At 69.4% G+C, this 16623-nt stretch overlaps 5 protein-coding genes across 5 annotated transcripts; 3 read left to right on the top strand and 2 right to left on the bottom strand.

Annotated features, from left to right (window-relative positions):
- Window positions 1–7147: 7147 nt before the first annotated feature.
- On the bottom strand, window positions 7148–8618 carry AURANDRAFT_26417 (hypothetical protein; the record flags this gene model as incomplete). Its single annotated transcript, XM_009038866.1, has 2 exons — window positions 7148–8005; window positions 8094–8618. The coding sequence occupies 2 exons, from the start codon at window positions 8616–8618 to the stop codon at window positions 7148–7150; spliced, it is 1383 nt and encodes a 460-aa protein (XP_009037114.1).
- A 216-nt stretch (window positions 8619–8834) lies between these two features.
- AURANDRAFT_26383 (hypothetical protein) lies at window positions 8835–10070 on the top strand (the record flags this gene model as incomplete). The annotated part of the gene is made up of 1 exon (XM_009038668.1): window positions 8835–10070. One exon carries the CDS (start codon window positions 8835–8837, stop codon window positions 10068–10070), a length of 1236 nt encoding a protein of 411 aa, XP_009036916.1.
- Window positions 10071–10221: 151 nt separating this feature from the next.
- Window positions 10222–10932, bottom strand: AURANDRAFT_14226 (hypothetical protein; the record flags this gene model as incomplete). The annotated part of the gene is made up of 1 exon (XM_009038865.1): window positions 10222–10932. A coding segment is annotated over one exon (711 nt), but the record flags the coding sequence as incomplete, so codon positions are not given.
- Window positions 10933–11976: 1044 nt separating this feature from the next.
- On the top strand, window positions 11977–13179 carry AURANDRAFT_26431 (hypothetical protein; the record flags this gene model as incomplete). Its single annotated transcript, XM_009038669.1, has 1 exon — window positions 11977–13179. The coding sequence occupies one exon, from the start codon at window positions 11977–11979 to the stop codon at window positions 13177–13179; it is 1203 nt and encodes a 400-aa protein (XP_009036917.1).
- Window positions 13180–15340: 2161 nt separating this feature from the next.
- On the top strand, window positions 15341–16457 carry RPE2 (hypothetical protein; the record flags this gene model as incomplete). Its single annotated transcript, XM_009038670.1, has 2 exons — window positions 15341–15346; window positions 15759–16457. 2 exons carry the CDS (start codon window positions 15341–15343, stop codon window positions 16455–16457), a joined length of 705 nt encoding a protein of 234 aa, XP_009036918.1.
- Window positions 16458–16623: the final 166 nt, after the last annotated feature.

Genomic DNA, 16623 nt, shown 5'->3' on the forward strand with positions numbered 1-16623 from the left:
TGCAGGCCCCCGCGGTCACCTCGCCGGTGCGGAAGAAGAGCCGCCCCGACGCGACCGACGGCGGCGGCGACGCGGCGCGGCGCATGGACGACGCCGACGACAGCGGCGACGACGGCGGCGCCGAGAGCTCGACGAGCGGGGGCGACGGCGACGGGTCCGACCGCATGTCCGACGGCGACGCGTCCGACGACTCGTCTGACGGCGGCGAATCCGACGACGACGACGCGCCGCGGATCGAGGGGTTCGACGAGGACTCGCTCGCGGCGGGCGGCACGCAGATCGTCGCCGACGCGTTGACCTTGGACACGGCCGCGCAGGACCGGGACGCGGAGGGGCCCCGCGGCACGACGACGAGCGGCAAGATCAAGTCGTTGCACAGCGGCGCGACGGAGATGGTCCTCGACGCCTCGTTCAGCGGCAAGGTCATGGTCAACAAGAAGTGGATCCGCATCAGCTACCGCATCGACGGCCAGCCCCTCGCCCACCAGATCGTGCTCCCGCTCCGCCGCGTCGCTAAAGTCTACTACGACGCGGCGACGTCGCTCCTCGCGCTCGTCGTCGTGAAGCAGCCGACCTTCTGGATCCAGCACCAGGTCCAGGTCGCCAGGGCGCCGGCGGCCACGGACGGCGCCCCCGTCGCCACGGCCAAGTTCGCGTGGAGGGAGACGCCGGTCGACGACCCCTCGCCGGGCAAGACGCTGTCGAAGTTCCAGCTCCTGCGCATCGGCAGCGTGACGAAGGGGGGCTTCGACAAGCTCTTCGACCACATCTCGCACTTGGCGAAGCGGACCCGGCCCGAGATCGCGGAGGGCAAGCCCGCGACGTCGAGCTACCGCACGGAGATCCCGGTCGCCGCGCCCGAGGCCGACTTCGCCGCCGACTCCGACGCCGAAGACGGCGCGGAGGAGACCATCAACGGCGACTTTGGGCCGCAGAAGGGCATCGCCAACATGGCCGCCTTCGACGCGGAGATCATGCGCGACTTCTTAGTCGACGTCGACAAAATCTTCTACGACTTCGCGTCGCACCGCGCCGAGGACGTTCCCGACACGTCGATCCGCACCGTCGCGGACGCCTACTTCGTGCGCTACCTCGGCATGATGCGGGAGCGCCAGACCGCGCTCCACAAGCTCCTCGCGCGGACCCCTCCCCTCGTCTACGGGCTCAACGAGCTCGACGGCTGAGAGGAGCGAAATTCAGATCTTTTCTAAAGGTGTGTTGTGCTATGCAACTACGGCGCGCGACGCGGCGCGCGAACCACCGCGGCGGCGCGACGAGCCAGCCCGGATCCGATGGCGTCGGCGGCGCCGCCTCGCGGACGCGTCGGGCGGCGGCGCCGGCAGCCGACGAAGGGCGCCGCGCGGGCCACCGGCGGCGTCACGGCCCCTGGGCGTCGCGCCGCGGCCGGGGCGAGGCGCGAGACGGCCGCCGGGGCCCGCGCGCCGCGCGGCGGCCGCGCGGCGACGCCCTCGCGCGCGCGGCCCGTCGGGTTCGCGCGAGAGATCGGGACGGATTTCGTCGCACGCGTCGTCCGGCGCTTCGAGCACGCCGCGGCGGTCGACGGCGACGCGCGCCGAGGCGTCGTGACCGCCAGAGGCGCGCGACGCCGCCGCGCCGCGGGGGCGGGAAAACGACGTCTTCGGCGCGCGACCGCGCGCGCGCGCGACCTTTTTCGGCGGCCAGCGGCTGGCGCGGCGGCCGCGGGCCACGCTGGGCCGCGCGCGTCGGCGACCCGCGGCCCGGCGGCGCCGCGGAAGGGATCGCTCCGGCGCATGAGGCTCCTTTCGCGATCTTCGCGGGTCCGCGCGTCGCGGGATTCGCAGCGTTTTCCTCCGTTCTTTCGACGGAGCGCGGCCCCGAGGGGGTCTCCAAGACGTCCTAGAAGCACGCGTCCGGCGAGGGGGCGGAAGGGCGTCGACGCGCGCATAAATCAGACTGATTTTTGCGGCGCCGGGGGTGGTTTGTGTAGCTCTTCGACGCTTCGGACACCTCATCAATGGGACGCGTTTTAGATGGTGCAATCGTGCTCCTCGCGACGCTCTCGCAGGTCGCCGCGCTCTCCGCCGTCGCCAGCAAGGTCACGGAGCAAGCTGCCGCCCAAGTGTTTGCACGCTTGGCCGACAAGAAGCTCCTGCTCGACGTACCGGGCGCCGGCACGCCGGAGATGAAGGACTGCTGCCACGGCGGCTGCGACAACTGCGACTACAGCCGCGTCTTCGACGAGATGAACGCGGGCAAGTCCAAGTGGGTCGCGTGCTACTTGGAGCAGGAGCACAGCGACGGACGGCGCCACGAGGCGCCGATGGCGGCGGTCTTCGGCGACGACGACGAGGTCTCCGCGGCGACCTTCGTCGAGCGGCTCGCGGACCTCGAGGCGAAGCCGTCCATGGGCGCCAAGGTCGCCGATATCAACAGCGACTACGACGCCGAGGCCGTCGAGGCCGTCTTCTACGCGATCTCCGGCGGCAAGGACTCCGTCGGCCGGGACGAGTGGGCCGCGGGCCTGTCCCGCGTCACGGGCGAGGAGCACGGCGCCGCCTGGCGGCCGTTCCTCAACGGCCTCACGAAGTAATTCGGTTGTGTAGTTCTCTTTTTGTAGGACGCGTGGTCGTCGGGGCGCGCGCATCTTCGCGAGCGACCGCGTATTCGCGGCCCCGCGTGCTTCTCCTACAACTCCGATGCGATGCTCGACATCTTCGCGTCCTGCGACTACAAGCGCGGCGCGCGGCGCGACAACACTACTCCAGTCGAATTCCCGAGGCTTGCAAGTTCGTCGCCGATGAGTTCTGGCAAAAATCACTTTTGCGAGCAACCTGGTGCCGACTTGGTGGCGCCAACCGCCCGGGGTTGCCATGAATTTTACGGGGCGCCGTTCAACCTCTGGCAAACCGCCCCGCAAGCAGCTCGCCACGAAAGCGGCTCACCGTCGTCGTGGCGACAAACCCGAAGACCGGCACAAGAAGGGCCCGCCGATTAGCGCAAAATCTTCCCGAGGAATGGATGCGCTCCGAGTCGTCGCTCAGGTGAACGTGACCGAACTCAAGGAGGAGCGCGACCGCCTTCGTTGCGAGCTGCGCGAGGCGAAGAAAGCCCTCAACGAGGTCCGGGCAGCGGCCTCTATGCACTCGGGCAATTACCGTGATCTCGTGTGGTTCGGTCGAATGGGCCGCGGTTGGGAGGCGTTCGAGGACCCTGAGCACGAGGCCCACTACATTGCTCGGCGGATGTACTCCTCGCCTGGGAATTATGTGCTTCGTTCCGATTTCGATGCGCTCCGCGGAGACTCGGCCGACTACCACCACGGGTTTCATGTCGGCATGCTCGCCGCGTCGCGGCTCCACTTGGGGCTCAGCTCATACACCGAGGACCACGTGCCGACAGACGAATTCTACAACAACTCCGATTCCGACTCTGAGGCCGAAGTGCCGACGTTGTCCCAGAAGCTCCGCCTTGAGCGCGCGAACGCGCTGGAAAGCTTCCCGGACCGCGACACCTAGGAAGCCCAACACATAAGTTACGACGCCTTCTTCCGGAAGGCGGCGTTGACGCGCCGCTTCTTGAAGGCCGGCGGCGGGAGCGCCGGGTCGCGCGGCCGCGCGGGCGCGGGCGCGTCCTCCGCGGCGGGCCGCGCGTCGGGCGCGAGCTTGATGCCGCGGTACTCGTCCGTGCGGTCGTTGACGCCGAGCTGCGACGACAGCGCGTCGGCGGCGGCCTCGCGCTCGCACATCCAGTCCGCGCGGTCCGCGTCGGCCGTCTCGTCGCGGCGCCGCTTCGCGTCCGCGCGCGCCGCGCGGTCCGCGTCGCGCTTCCGCTGCGCTTCGGCCTTGGCCGCCTCGGCCGCCTCGTCCACGAGGCGCACGGACACGGTCTGCCACTTGCCGAGGCCCGTCGCCTTGTCGCGCTCCTCCGGCACGGGCGCGGGCACGGACTCGGGCGGCGGCCGGTCCGCGCCGTCCGCAAAGTCGACGGTCTCGGGCTCGAACTCGCCGTCGGCGCCGGCGGCGACGCGCAGATCCTTGGCCCGGATGTCCCTGAGGATGGCGTCGTCGCCGTTGACGGCCGCGAGGTGCCTGTGCCGAAACCAACCACTGGTTTGGGTGGTCCTGACCAAACTTGAGAATTCTTTAGCTCGGTCAAATCGAAGTCGATTTGGCTGATTTTTGGACGGATCGATCGCTCTCGTCGAGTTCTCGAAGCCCAGCCGAAGAGCTTGTGTCAAAACATTCGAATACGCTCACATTGAAGTCGGGTTGAAGATTTGGTTTCGGCACAGCGAGGTGCCGCGCGGTCCGGCTCAGGGGCGCCTCCTTCTCCGGCGGCGCGCGCCTCGCGGCGTCCGCCCGGCGCCACGCGTCCCACGCGGCCGGCGCCGCGTCGGGCGGCGGCGGCGCCGTCGGCGGCGGCGGCGGCGGCTCGGGCTTCGTCAGGCGCACGTCGTAGACGCGCGTCTCGCCCGAGTCCGCGCCCTTGGAGAAGCGCTTGACCTTGACGATCGCGGCCGGGACCCACGCGTCCGCCGCCTCCAGCCAGACCTCGACGGCGCCGCGCGTGCGCAGCTTGTCCACGTGCTTGTCGCCGGCGAAGTAGGTCGTGCCCCGGACGACGTAGGTGCCGTCGTCGTCGGGCGGCAGCAGCGCCTCCGCCTCCTCCTCGTCGTCCTCCTCGCGGGCCGCGGGGCCGCCCTGGCCGGGCATGCGCCAGGTGTGGCCCGCCCACTCGCGGGGCTGCTCGCGGTGGCCGCCGGCGTCGTGCATGCCCGGCCAGGACGTCGCCTTGAGCGACGGCGCGCCGCCGTTGTGCGATTGCGGGAGCCGGCTCGCGTCGACGTTCATGGCCCCGGCGAACGCGCCGCGGTCGCCGCGCGCGGACGCGCCCATGGACGCCGCGGCGGCGGCCTCGATCTCCGCGAGCTGCTTCTGCAGGTCGCGCTCGTCGGGCGTGCGCTGGGGGCCCATGCGCTTCTTTTTCAGGATCGCCGCGACGCGGTCCTTGTGCCACTTGCCGTCCTCGTGGCGCTTGATCGACTCCTTGGAGCCCTGGCACCAGACCTTGCAGTAGTTGCAGTAGTGCTTCGCTTTCGAGACCCAGAAGTCGCACATGGCGGCGGGCGCGCGGCGTCGGCGCGGGCGACGGCGCGGGCGACGGCGCGCAGGCGTCGGCGCGGGCGTGGGCGAGATTGACGAGTCGAGGGTGACGGCGCGGGCGACGGCGCAGCGCCGGCACAGGCGTGGGCGAAACCGAGACCGACGGCGCAGGCGTCGGCGGGCGAGCGCGCGACGACGACGAAGCCGGCGTCGAGCTTTACGAGCTCGAGCTGGGGAAACATCGATGCCGAAGAGACCTTGAAGGCTTCAGTGCCCCTCCCTCTATCGATCCCCGATGGCCGGCACGGTGCTGGGGTCGTGGCGCGTGGGCTGCGGCCTCGACTCGACGTCGTCGCCGCCGCGGACGACGCGGAGGCGGCCGGCGCGGCCCCGGCGGTCGGCGCGCAGCCCCGGCGACGCGGCGCTGTCGAAAGAATTAGAGTCCATGCTCCTGAGCGCCGTGAGCCGCGGGCCGTCGAATTCCTGCGCCGCCGTGCCCGAGGGCGTCTGGGCCCTCGCCTTCGAGGCCCTGGACGCCAAAGACCTGGCGCGCTGCGCCGGCGCGTCGAAGACCTTCGCCAAGGCCGCGGAGCAGCGCGCGCGCCACGCGCCGGGCGGGAAAAGAGTGCGAAATTCCCACCTTCAAAGGCTCCTCTCTCGGCCGTTTTCCACTCGTTTCGGCTGATTTTTGGACGAGCGATCATCTCTCGGAACGATATCGAAGCATGGATGCTTTTTCCGGAACGCGCGCGCGCGGAACACTCATGTTGAAGCGACCTTGAATCACTCTTTTCCTGCCCAGGCCACGCGCCGCTCGCGCTGTCGCTCCGCGGTCTCCGGGCGACGGCGGACCTCGGGCATAGCTCGCGCGTCGCCGCCGGCGGCTGCCAGGACGTGTCCGGCGCCGCGCGGAGCTGCGTCGCCGGGCGGCGCTGGGAGCCCCGGGCGCTCTGCCACGCGGCCGGCGACCTCGGCGCCGCGGGCGCCGTCGAGGAGGCCGCGCGGCGCATGCGGATCTCGCGGCGCCTCTTCGCCGGGGCGGCCCGGTTCGTGCGGGCGCGGCGCGCGGGCGTCTGCGCCCTGGACCTGGCGCCGCCCTTCGACGACCTGCCGTCGCTGCGGCGGCGGCCCGCGGAGAGCCGCGCGGCGCGCGAGCGGTCCGCGAACTCGGCGCAGTTCCTCGGCGAGGCGGCGCTGCCCCTGCTGCGCGAGTCGCGGGGCACCATGCGCGAGCTCCACCTGAGCCGCGACGCCGTCGGCTTCGAGGCGCTCGGCGCCGCGTGCGCCTTGCTCTGCGGTCCCGACGCGCCGTTCGCGCGGCTCCGCGTGCTCCAGCTCGTCGGCGCGCTCCGGTCCTTCGTCGCGGCGGCGGACGGCGCGTTCCAGAATCTAGCACAAGCGGCGCCGGGCCTCGAGGCGCTGGAGGTGCGGGAGCTGGACCTCGCGGCCGCGCAGCCGAAGACGCGGCTCCCGGGCGGCGGCGACGTGCGAGGCGCGGACGCGCCCGCGCGGCTCGCGGCCGCGTTCACGCGCTATTTTCTGGACGCGCCGCGGCTGCGCGTGCTCTGGGCCGACAACGTCTGGCTCGACGGGGGGCTCCTCGAGGCCGCGGCGGACGAAGTTCGGCCGCTCGTCGACGCGCGGTTCTTCGCGGTGGAGCCCGGCAGCGACCCGGCCGCCGGCGACGCGGGCGTCGCGGCGCTCGTGGCCTTCGTGGCGGCGAAGCGGCCCGCGCTGGAGGTGCTGGTCGTCGAGGGGTCCCACGCGACGCTCGCCGACGCCGCGCCCCTCGACGCGCTGTCGCGCCATCCCCGGCTGACGGCTTTGTCGCTCGCGCACGCGAACGTCGACCGCGCCGCGCTCGCGCCGCTGCTGCGCGCGACGGGTTTCGACCAGTTGAGGAAGCTCGCGCGGACGACGGACGACGACGTCGACGACCGCGTCCTCGCGGCGCGCGGCCACGCGGTGGCCCTCAAGCCCTTCGCCCACTTCGGGTCCGACTTTGGCCGCGCGTGCCGCCGCGCGCGCGTCCGCTTCGGCCTGCCGTCGGCGGAGCCCGCGAGCTAACTCGGCGTATACTTCCGGTACGCGACCGTCGCCCGGTTCGACAGGTCCACGGCCTGGCCGTTGACGCGGAGGTTCGCGACCTCCCAGTTCGCGACGTTCGCGACGGCGACGGGGTGGGAGACGGGGTGGTCCGGGGTCGTGCGCATCGTGCTCTTGACGATGACGTCCCTGATCGTGACGTCGGCGATGGGCGAGGCCGCGAGGCTCGTCGCGCGGATCGCGAAGACCGCGCTCCGGCAGATGACGTCCTTGAACGCGAACTTCTCGAAGGTCGTCGGCCTCGCGCCGCGGACGCCCTTGTAGTCGTTCGTGAAGTGGATGCAGTCGCCCGCGAGGTCGTAGGCCTTGACGTGCGCGACGTGGACGTAGCGCACGAAGGACCCCCGCTCGGAGTTCGACTTGACGAAGATCGCGTGGAACGCGCGCTCGATGCGGTTCTCGAGGAAGAAGACGTTGTCGACGCCGCCGGACACCTCGGACCCGACGCAGATGCCGTTGAAGCGGCTCGCGAGCACGTTCCGCCGGACGACGATGTTCTCGGAAGCGACGCCGACGCGCCAGCCGTCCGCGTCGCGGCCCGTCTTCAGCGCGACGGCGTCGTCGCCCGCGGAGATGACGCAGTTCTCCACGAGCACGTCTTTGCAGGCCTCCGGGTCGACGCCGTCCGTGTTCGGCCGGTCCCAGGACGTGTTGACCCGCAGGTTCCTCACCCAGACGTTCTCCGAGTAGACGGGGTGGACCGCCCAGAACGGCGCGTTGACGAGGCTAAAGTTCGCGAGCGACACCCGTCGACATCGGAAGGGCTGGACGAAGCTCGGCGGCAGCCCCTTGCCGCCGAACTGGCGCGCCTCGACCTAGGACGCGCGTCGGTGACGACGTTCCGTCGTTTTCCCCGTCGACATCTCTCACAATCGTCTTTGGCCGCAGGACGCTGGCGTCGACGGGCGCGTTGGACGCGCCGAGCTCGCGCAGCTTCTTCGCGTCCTTGGGCGCCTTGAGCGGCCAGCCGTCGCCGCCGCCGTCCAAGACGGAATTCGCGGGGTCCGCGCCGACGACGGACACGTTCTCCGCCTCGAAGGCGCGGATGAGCGGATGGTAGTTGAAGAGCTCCGTGCCCTCGAACTTCGTGAGCACGGCCGGCAAGAACCCCGTCCGGTCCGCGGCCCAGCGCAGCGTCGTCCGTTTGGCGACGTAGAGCTGCACGTTGTCGTAGAGGTCGAGCCCGCCCCTGAGGAGGAAGGTCCCGCCCTTGGCGACGACGCGGCCGCCGCCGGCGTCGCGGGCCGCGGCGATGGCGAGGCGGAAGCCTTCCAGCGCGTCCGTGGACCCGTCGGGTACGGCGCCGTAGTGGTGGACATAGAAATCTCTCGGTGGAAAGGTCGGCGGGTCGATGCGCGCGAGGATCGTCTCCAGGGAGTCGCGCGATCTCGCGAACGCGGGGATGAGGAGCAGGCATGCCGCGCGCATGCTGCCCAGCCCCAAAGTCAGATTCGAGCTGCCATCACGTAATGTTCACGAGGCCGTCGAAGATGGCCGTCGATGAAGAATGCATGCCGATGCGAACTTCAAGTGATTTAAGTTGCAGTCACTGGCACCGCTCTCACCTCTGCGACACCTCAGACGCTCAGCCCGACGCGCGCCACGCTACAGCCGCGTCGTCGTCGACGAATCGCAACCGCAGCCATGTGGACGTGGAAGAAGGTCGCGCAGGCGACGAGCGGCCGCGTCGCGGACCTGGCCCACGGCCCGTCCTGCGCCCAGTCGCGCCTGCGGCTCTTCGGCGCGTCGGAGAAGGACGTGCGCGTGACGCTCTTCCGCGACCACCACGCCTGGTGCCCCTACTGCCAGAAGATCTGGCTCTGGCTCGAGGAGAAGCGCGTGCCGTACCGCGTCAAGAAGGTGACCATGTTCTGCTACGGGGAGAAGGAGGCGTGGTACACGCGCGTCGTGCCCAGCGGCATGCTCCCGGCCGTCGAGCTCGACGGGCGCATCGTCACGGAGTCCGACGTGATCCTGGAACGTCTGGAGGCGACCTTCGGCCCGCTCGTTCGTGAAATGAACGACCGCGACGTCGTCGCGTGCCGCCGCCTCGAGCGCCGCCTCTTCGGCGCCTGGTGCGAGTGGCTCTGCCGCCCGCAGCGGTCCGCGGCTGCCGAACAGAGAAGTAAGGCCCAGTTCGAGGCCGTCGCGGACGCCGTCGAGGACCTGCTCGCGCGGCGGCCGGGCGCCTTCTTCCTAGGCGACGAGTTCACGACCGCGGACGTCGTCTTCGTGCCCTACGTCGAGCGCATGAGCGCGTCGCTCTTCTACTACAAGGGCTTCCGGCTCCGCGACCCGGCCGCGCGGCCCAGGCTCTGCGCCTGGTTCGACACCCTCGAAACGCGCGAGGCCTACGTGGGCACGCAGTCGGACTTCCACACGCACTGCCACGACCTGCCGCCCCAGATGGGCGGCTGCTACGAGTCCGGCGACGCGGCCCAGGCCGCCGCGCGCGACCTCGTCGACGCGCGCGCGGGCGGCGTCCCGGCGGAGACGACGGTCCCCGTCCCGGACGACGCGAAACTCGTCGCCGCCGCGCGCGTCGCCCAGTTCCGGTCCCAGATCGCGGCGGTCAACGGCGAGCTCGCCGACGCGGCGGCCGTGGACGGCGCCCTGCTCGCGGCCGTGGCGAACCTCCTCGACGGCGGTACGGCCGCGGCGCCGCCGCCGGGCACGGCCGCGGCGCTCCGCTACGTGAAGGACCGCGTCAACGTGCCCCGCGACATGCCCATCCACTCGGCGCGCGCGCTCTGCGCGGCCCTCGAGGCGACGGCGGCCCTCGACTCCGCCGCGGTGCCGCGGTCGAAGATCCGCCTCAAGGACCGCCGCGACCAGGACCCGCGGCCCTTCCAGAGCGCGGGCGTCCGCGTGACCGCGTGAGGATCGTAAGACTACCGTGGCTAAGTTCCGCGTCTAATAGCGACTCGAATTAAGGCTGCACGACGCCCGACAGGAACGTGCCGCGGATGCATCCCCGCTGCATCTCGTCGGCGAAGGGGTAGAGCTTGCCCGTCGGCCCGCCCGGCAGCGCGAACGTGTAGACGAGCGGCGTCGCGTAGGGGATCTCGAGCGCCGCGAGCTGGAGCTCCAGGTCCGCGCGCTCCTCGCCGCCCCCGTCGAGGTGGTGGATGATCGTGCGGATGACGTTGTTGTGCGCGGCGACGAGGACCGTGCGGCCGCGCGAGAGCTGCGGCAGGATGCGGTTCTCCAGATAGGCGACGACGCGCGTCTCCGTAGCCGCGAGGGACTCGCTGCACGGGAGGTCCTTCGGCGACCCGCCGGCCGCCGCGTAGGCCGCCGCGATGCCCGGGCGGGCGGCGTGGTCCGGGGCCATCCGCGGCGGCGTCTCGCGCCACGCGCGGCGCCACCGCTGGACCTGGTTCGCGCCGTATTTTTGTCGCGCGTCGTTCTTGGCCATGCCCGTGAGCGACCCGTAGTGGCGCTCGTTGAGCTGCCAGCTCCGGCAGTAGGTCAGCCGCGGCGCGTCGCCCGCGTGGCCGTGCGCGGCTTCCCCCGTCGGGAGACGCTTCCCGAGGGCCTCGACGCACAATGACAGCGTGTCGACCGTGCGGCCGAGGGCCGACGAGTGGAGGTCGTCGATGGCGTCGAGGCCCGTCGCCTTGAGCGTCCGCCCGGCCGCCGCCGCCTCGCGCTTCCCGAGCTCCGTGAGGCCGACGTCCATCCAGCCCGTGAAGCGGTCGCTCGCGTTCCACTCCGACTCGCCGTGCCGCAGCAGGATCAGCACGGCCTGGGCGTCGCCGACGCGCCGCCGGAAGACGGCGTCGCGCGCCGCCGTCCAGGGCCTCCCGATGCCCGCGTAGTAGCACCCGGCGCCGGGGTACGGCGGCGCCGGCGACGCGGGCGGCCGCGGCGGCGCGGGCTTCGGCAGGCAGCGGTGGAACGACATGGAGCTCGCCTTGCGGAGGCTGTCCGCGCTGCGCTCGCCGTCGCCGTCGTCGACCGGGTGCGGCGCGGCGACGGGCGCGAGGCAGAAGGACAGCAGCCCCTTGAGCCAGGGCTGCCCCGCGGGCGGCGCTGCGCCGGCGCTCGGCGCGAGCGTGATGTCGTCGAGGTCGAGGCCCGGCGGGCCCTCGCCCAGCGACGACGACGCGCGCCGCCGCGTCGGCAGCTCCAGCTTCCACGAGGCCATGCTTGGATCTACACCATGCCCCCTGGAATATTCTGAGATTTTTTTTCGTCCGAGTTCAACCGGACTTCAAGCGACGCCCGGGGGTTTTGTTGATCGTCGGAGTTGTGTGTTTTGCGGGTCGGACGCGTCGCTGTTGGGTTGCGAGTGGTGGCGGGACGCCGCGCGGGACGGCGCGCGGAGCGCGCGCGCCGACCGCGGGGCTGCGGGGATTACGCGGCCCGGGGACGCGTAAGCCCCGGCGGTGCAGGTCGAGACCTAGTCCTCCGCTGCGATTAGGCTGGACATCGTGACGCCGGTGGATGCGGGCACGCGGCGATAGCCGCATCTCTCTCTCTCCCTCGGCGCCTTCGGCCTGGCATCACCGCATCCGGGCTTGTTGACGAAGCAATGTGCCGTGTCGCTGGCCTCGTTTTGGCGGCCCTGGCCGCCGGGGCGTCGGCCCTGCAGGCCCCCCGCGCGTCGATTCGACGACCAAAACTGTCCATGAGCGCCGAGGTGTCCCTGGAGAAGGGCACGGTCCTCCAGGCGACGTCGGTGGAGAACAAGAAGCAGGAGCGGCGGCGCATCATGAAGTCGCCGGACTTTTTGCGGAAGAACGGGGACTTCATCGAGGAGAAGGCCGCCGTGGACGCGAAGATGCTGAGCGAGATGAAGTCGGAGATGCTCGACAAGATGCGCGAGAGCAACTACGAGGTGACGCGCGGCGAGGGCAACGGCGCGGTGACGTTCACGCTCGCCAAGGAGTACGGCATGTGCTGGGGCGCGGAGCGGTCCATCGAGATCGCCCTGGCGGCGACGGAGAAGTTCGGCGACAAGCAGCTCCACATCACGAACGAGCTGCTCCACAACCCGGGCGTGAACAAGATGCTCGAGGACGAGGGCGTGTCGTTCATCGAGAAGACGGGCGACGGCGGCAAGCGCTTCGACGACGTCAAGGAGGGCGACGTCGTCATCCTGCCCGCCTTCGGCGCGACGCTCGCGGAGATGCAGCACTTCAGCGACATGGGCGTGACGACCGTCGACACGACGTGCCCCTGGGTCACGAAAGTCTGGAACGTCGTCGACAAGCAGGTGCAGCGGTCCATGACGACGATCATCCACGGCAAGTACGCCCACGAGGAGGCCATCGCGACGGCGTCCATGTGCGACGACTACCTCATGGTGAAGAACATCGACGAGGCCGAGTACGTCTGCAACTACATGCTGAACCCGACGCCCGAGGGGCGCGAGGACCTGCTCCACAAGTTCGCCAAGGCCATGTCCAAGGGCTTCGACCCCGACGTCCACCTCGAGAAGATCGGCATCGCGAACCAGACGACCATGTACAAGAAGGAGACCCAGGCCGTGGGCCGCCTCTTCGAGCAGGTGATCCTGAAGAAGTACCCCGACGAGGCGGCCGACCGCTTCGTCGCCTTCGACACGATCTGCTCCGCGACGCAGGAGCGTCAGGACGCCATCCACGAGATGGTCGACGACGAGAGCGTCAAGGATTTGGACTTCATCCTCGTCGTCGGGGGCTTCGACTCGTCGAACACGGCGCACCTCGTCGAGATCCCGTACGAGGCGGGCATCCCCGTCTTCCACATCAACGAGGCGGACTGCATCAGCGAGACCAACGCCGTCTCCCACCGCCTCGTCTCCGGCGAGATGGCCGTCGAGGAGAACTGGCTCCCGACGGACCGGCCCGCGCGCATCGGCGTCACGTCCGGCGCGTCGACGCCCGACGCCTACGTCCAGGAGGCCCTCGAGCGCCTCGTCCTCCTCAAGTCCGTCATCTCGACGGACGCGGCGCCCGCGGCGCCCGCGGAGAAGTGGGCCTGGAGCGGGCCCGTCTTCTGAGTCTCCCCTCCCGTCCCCCCCTGCTCATACGCTAGGCGCTCCTAAGCCGAGGGGGTTGACCTAGGTTCCATTTTACCGTAAAAACTTTGCCGCTCCAGGGGCGAGTTTTTCGAGTTTGACTTTGCCGGTGATTTGCCGCCGGCGAGTTTGCCGGCGGGCGGGGTTTCCGGCGGCCGAGAGGCCCTTCAAGCCGTGGCGTCCCGCGTACTACGCGGCGCGCGTGACGCGCGGAAACGACCGAAATAAGCTCTGCTTCATTGGCGCGGATATTACGGCGCTTCGCGCTTCCTCCTGCGAGGACGGCGCTGGTTGTGTGGGGGCTTGGCAGCCAGTTTATCGTAGTTTACTTCAAGTTGATGTACAACTTTACTTCAATTTACCACAGAAACTCGCTGTTTCCCGCAACTAGCTGCGCCGGCAAATCGAGTTGCGGCAAACGGAAAAACTCGCGACACCTCCGGCAAAGCAAGCAAACTCGCACTCGCCGGCGAATTACGGCAGTAAAATGGAACCTAGGGGTTGACCGCCGGTATGCCTGGTAGTATGCGCCTACTATGCGGGTTTTATGCGGGTTTTATGCGGGTGGTATGCGGGTTTTATGCGGGTTTTATGCGGGTGGTATGCGGCTGCTATGCAACCAAAATTAGATCAGTAGGAACAAGACCGGACATTTAACTTTGAGCGCGACACTCCCGCTCGTTTTACGCGCTTTAAGCGGCCGAGGAGTCGCACACGGACAGCGCGAGACGGGCCACGCCACTCGAACGTCCCGATATGCCCATGGCGTGCGGTGGTGGCCGCGGTAGCGCGCATGGCCGCAGCGAGCCGCGAACGGGTTCGGTGCGTTACGGGCGTCTTAAGCTTGTGCGCGAGGACAGTGACGCTGCAGATGTGGTCCGTGGTGATGATACAGCCTGCCGGACGCAGCGGCGTCGATCGGTTTGAGGTGCTCGCTCCGCGACAGCCCATGACAAGGCGTTTTCGGGACTTTATCGGGTGATCTCGAAGAAATTCGGACCCAGGGCCTCGTCGGCACGCCGCTTCGTACCGGCAACGCCTTCGACAGCTTCGACCACCCGCCCGATCAACTCGGAGGCATCTGGCTCGTCGCACCCCGACTCTCCAACGCAAAACCGACGTCTCCGCACACAATCCCGCAGCGCGACCGGTTCCGCAGCACGGGGCGACGCAGAAAACCTCGCCGTGGCCGCGTGCCCGGCAGCGGAGACGCGGCAAGGCCTCGCCAGAGCTTCAGAGCGGGTTGCGACGCCAGATCGAGGCTGTCCGAACCCGTCTCGACAGCCTCACGGTGATCGCGGCGTCTGAGAGCGTCTCCGCTCGGAGCCGAGAGCCCGGAAAGTTGCCTTCAATGCCCAAACCGGGGATCTCTGTGCATTTTTGCACACGACGCCACGGGCCGAGGCTTCGATTGCACACGCAGGCGGTCCTGTCACGTTCCCCGGCGCAAAAGTCCCCGTCAAGATTCGTCTACTTCTCCCGGAGTTACGCCTCCCGTGAGGTTTCGGGCGCTCGCGCGCCGCGCGCGTCGCGCGACGACCGCGCGGCCGGAGCCGATTCCACCGCCGAACTTGGACGACGTCCGCCTCAAACACACCACGGACGCGCCTATGGGTACTTTCCGCGTACGAATCGACGTCGATCGCGTCACTTAGCGTTTAAATGGCACCCTGCGCGCCTGCTGATCAGATTTTGGTTGTATGCTGGTCGTATGCGGGTGGTATGCGGGTGGTATGCGGGTGGTATGCGGGTGGTATGCGGGTGGTATGCGGGTGGTATGCGGGTTTTATGCGGGTCGTATGCGGGTTGTATGCGGCTGCTATGCTGGTGGTATGCGCCTGCTATGCGGCGACCTCCGGCGGCCGTCGCCTGGGGTCGTCGACAGCGGTCGCCGGGCTGCTATGCTGGTGGTATGCGCCTGCTATGCTGGTCTTATGCGCCTGCTATGCGTCTGCTATGCGCCTACTATGCGTCTACTATGCGTCTACTATGCGTCTACTATGCGTCTACTATGCGCCCGGCCTGCTATGCGTCTACTATGCGCCTGCTATGCGCCTGCTATGCGGGTGGTATGCGGCTGCTATGCGTCCGCCGGCGCTATGCGTCCGCTATGCGTCCGCTATGCGGCTGCTATGCGGCTGCTATGCCGGTGTATGCCCGGCTGGTGTATGCCTGGTGGTCGGCCCCCTCTGTTCCTAAGGTGCCTGACTGAAAACCACGTCAGCTCGGATACCGCGGCGCGGCGACGACGGTGATGTCCAGGTGATGTCTGGCGTATCGGCTTACGTCGCGCTGTCGACACCCAATTCGACGGATCGAGAAGGCGTCGTCCTATCACGAAACATTCACGTCGCCCGCCGCTCCCGGACCCACAACCACCCCGGGAGTTTCCTACACTCATGGAGGGGCTGCCGCCCCCGCGCGGCTTCGGGGGCGTGCGCTACGACCTCGACCTCGCGGCGGCGGACCTCTCGTCCACGGAACCGCCGTCGCCGGGGCTGCCCCCGCCGCGGGGCTTCGGGGGCGTGCGCTACGACCTCGTCACGGAGCGCTCCCTGGAGGCGAAGATCGCCCCGAGCCTCCTCGCCTGCGACCTCAGCGACATGGCCGGCGAGGCGCGGCGCGTGGTGGAAGCGGGCGCGGACGTGCTCCACATCGACGTCATGGACGGCCACTTCGTGCCCAACCTGTCCTGGGGCCCGCCCGTGGTCAAGTGCCTGCGCAAGGCGACGCGCGCCTTCCTCGACGTGCACCTCATGGTCAGCGACCCGCGGAAGTGGGTGCTGCCCATGGCCGACGCGGGCGCGGACGGGTTCACGTTCCACGTCGAGGCCGACTCCGACCCCGCGGCCGTCGTCGACGCGATCCGCGCCGCGCCGCGCAAGATGGTCGTGGGCGTCGCGCTCAAGCCGGGCACGCCCATCGCCGCGCTCGACGCGCTCTGGCGCGACGGCGAGTTCCTCGCGGACTTCGTGCTCGTCATGACCGTCGAGCCGGGCTTCGGCGGCCAGTCCTTCATGCCGGCCATGATGGACAAGGTCACGGCGCTCCGGGCCCAGTTCCCGACCATGGACATCCAGGTCGACGGCGGCCTCGGGCCCGCGACGGTCGAGACGGCCGCGGCCGCGGGCGCGAACTACATCGTCGCCGGCTCCGCGGTCTTCAAGGCGCGCGAGCCCGCCGCCGTCATCGCCCAGCTCCGCGACGGCGTCAACGAGTTCTGCCTCCAGAAGAGAAAACGCAACAACAGCATCGCGTGACGCGCCCGCGCGCGCCGTACACTTGTCTATTTTTTTTCCCGATGGCACGACTTCAAGCTGCCGTAATTTATGGTCGATGCAGCCCTTGGAGGGAATTGAATTCGCGCCGAGGCTGGGCGTGCTCCGGAGCATCTACCACCGCGCGCCCCCCGACCTGTTCCGGAGC

The sequence above is a fragment of the Aureococcus anophagefferens genome, assembly GCF_000186865.1.
Source record: "Aureococcus anophagefferens unplaced genomic scaffold AURANscaffold_9, whole genome shotgun sequence".
Classification (NCBI taxonomy): Eukaryota; class Pelagophyceae; order Pelagomonadales; family Pelagomonadaceae; genus Aureococcus; species Aureococcus anophagefferens.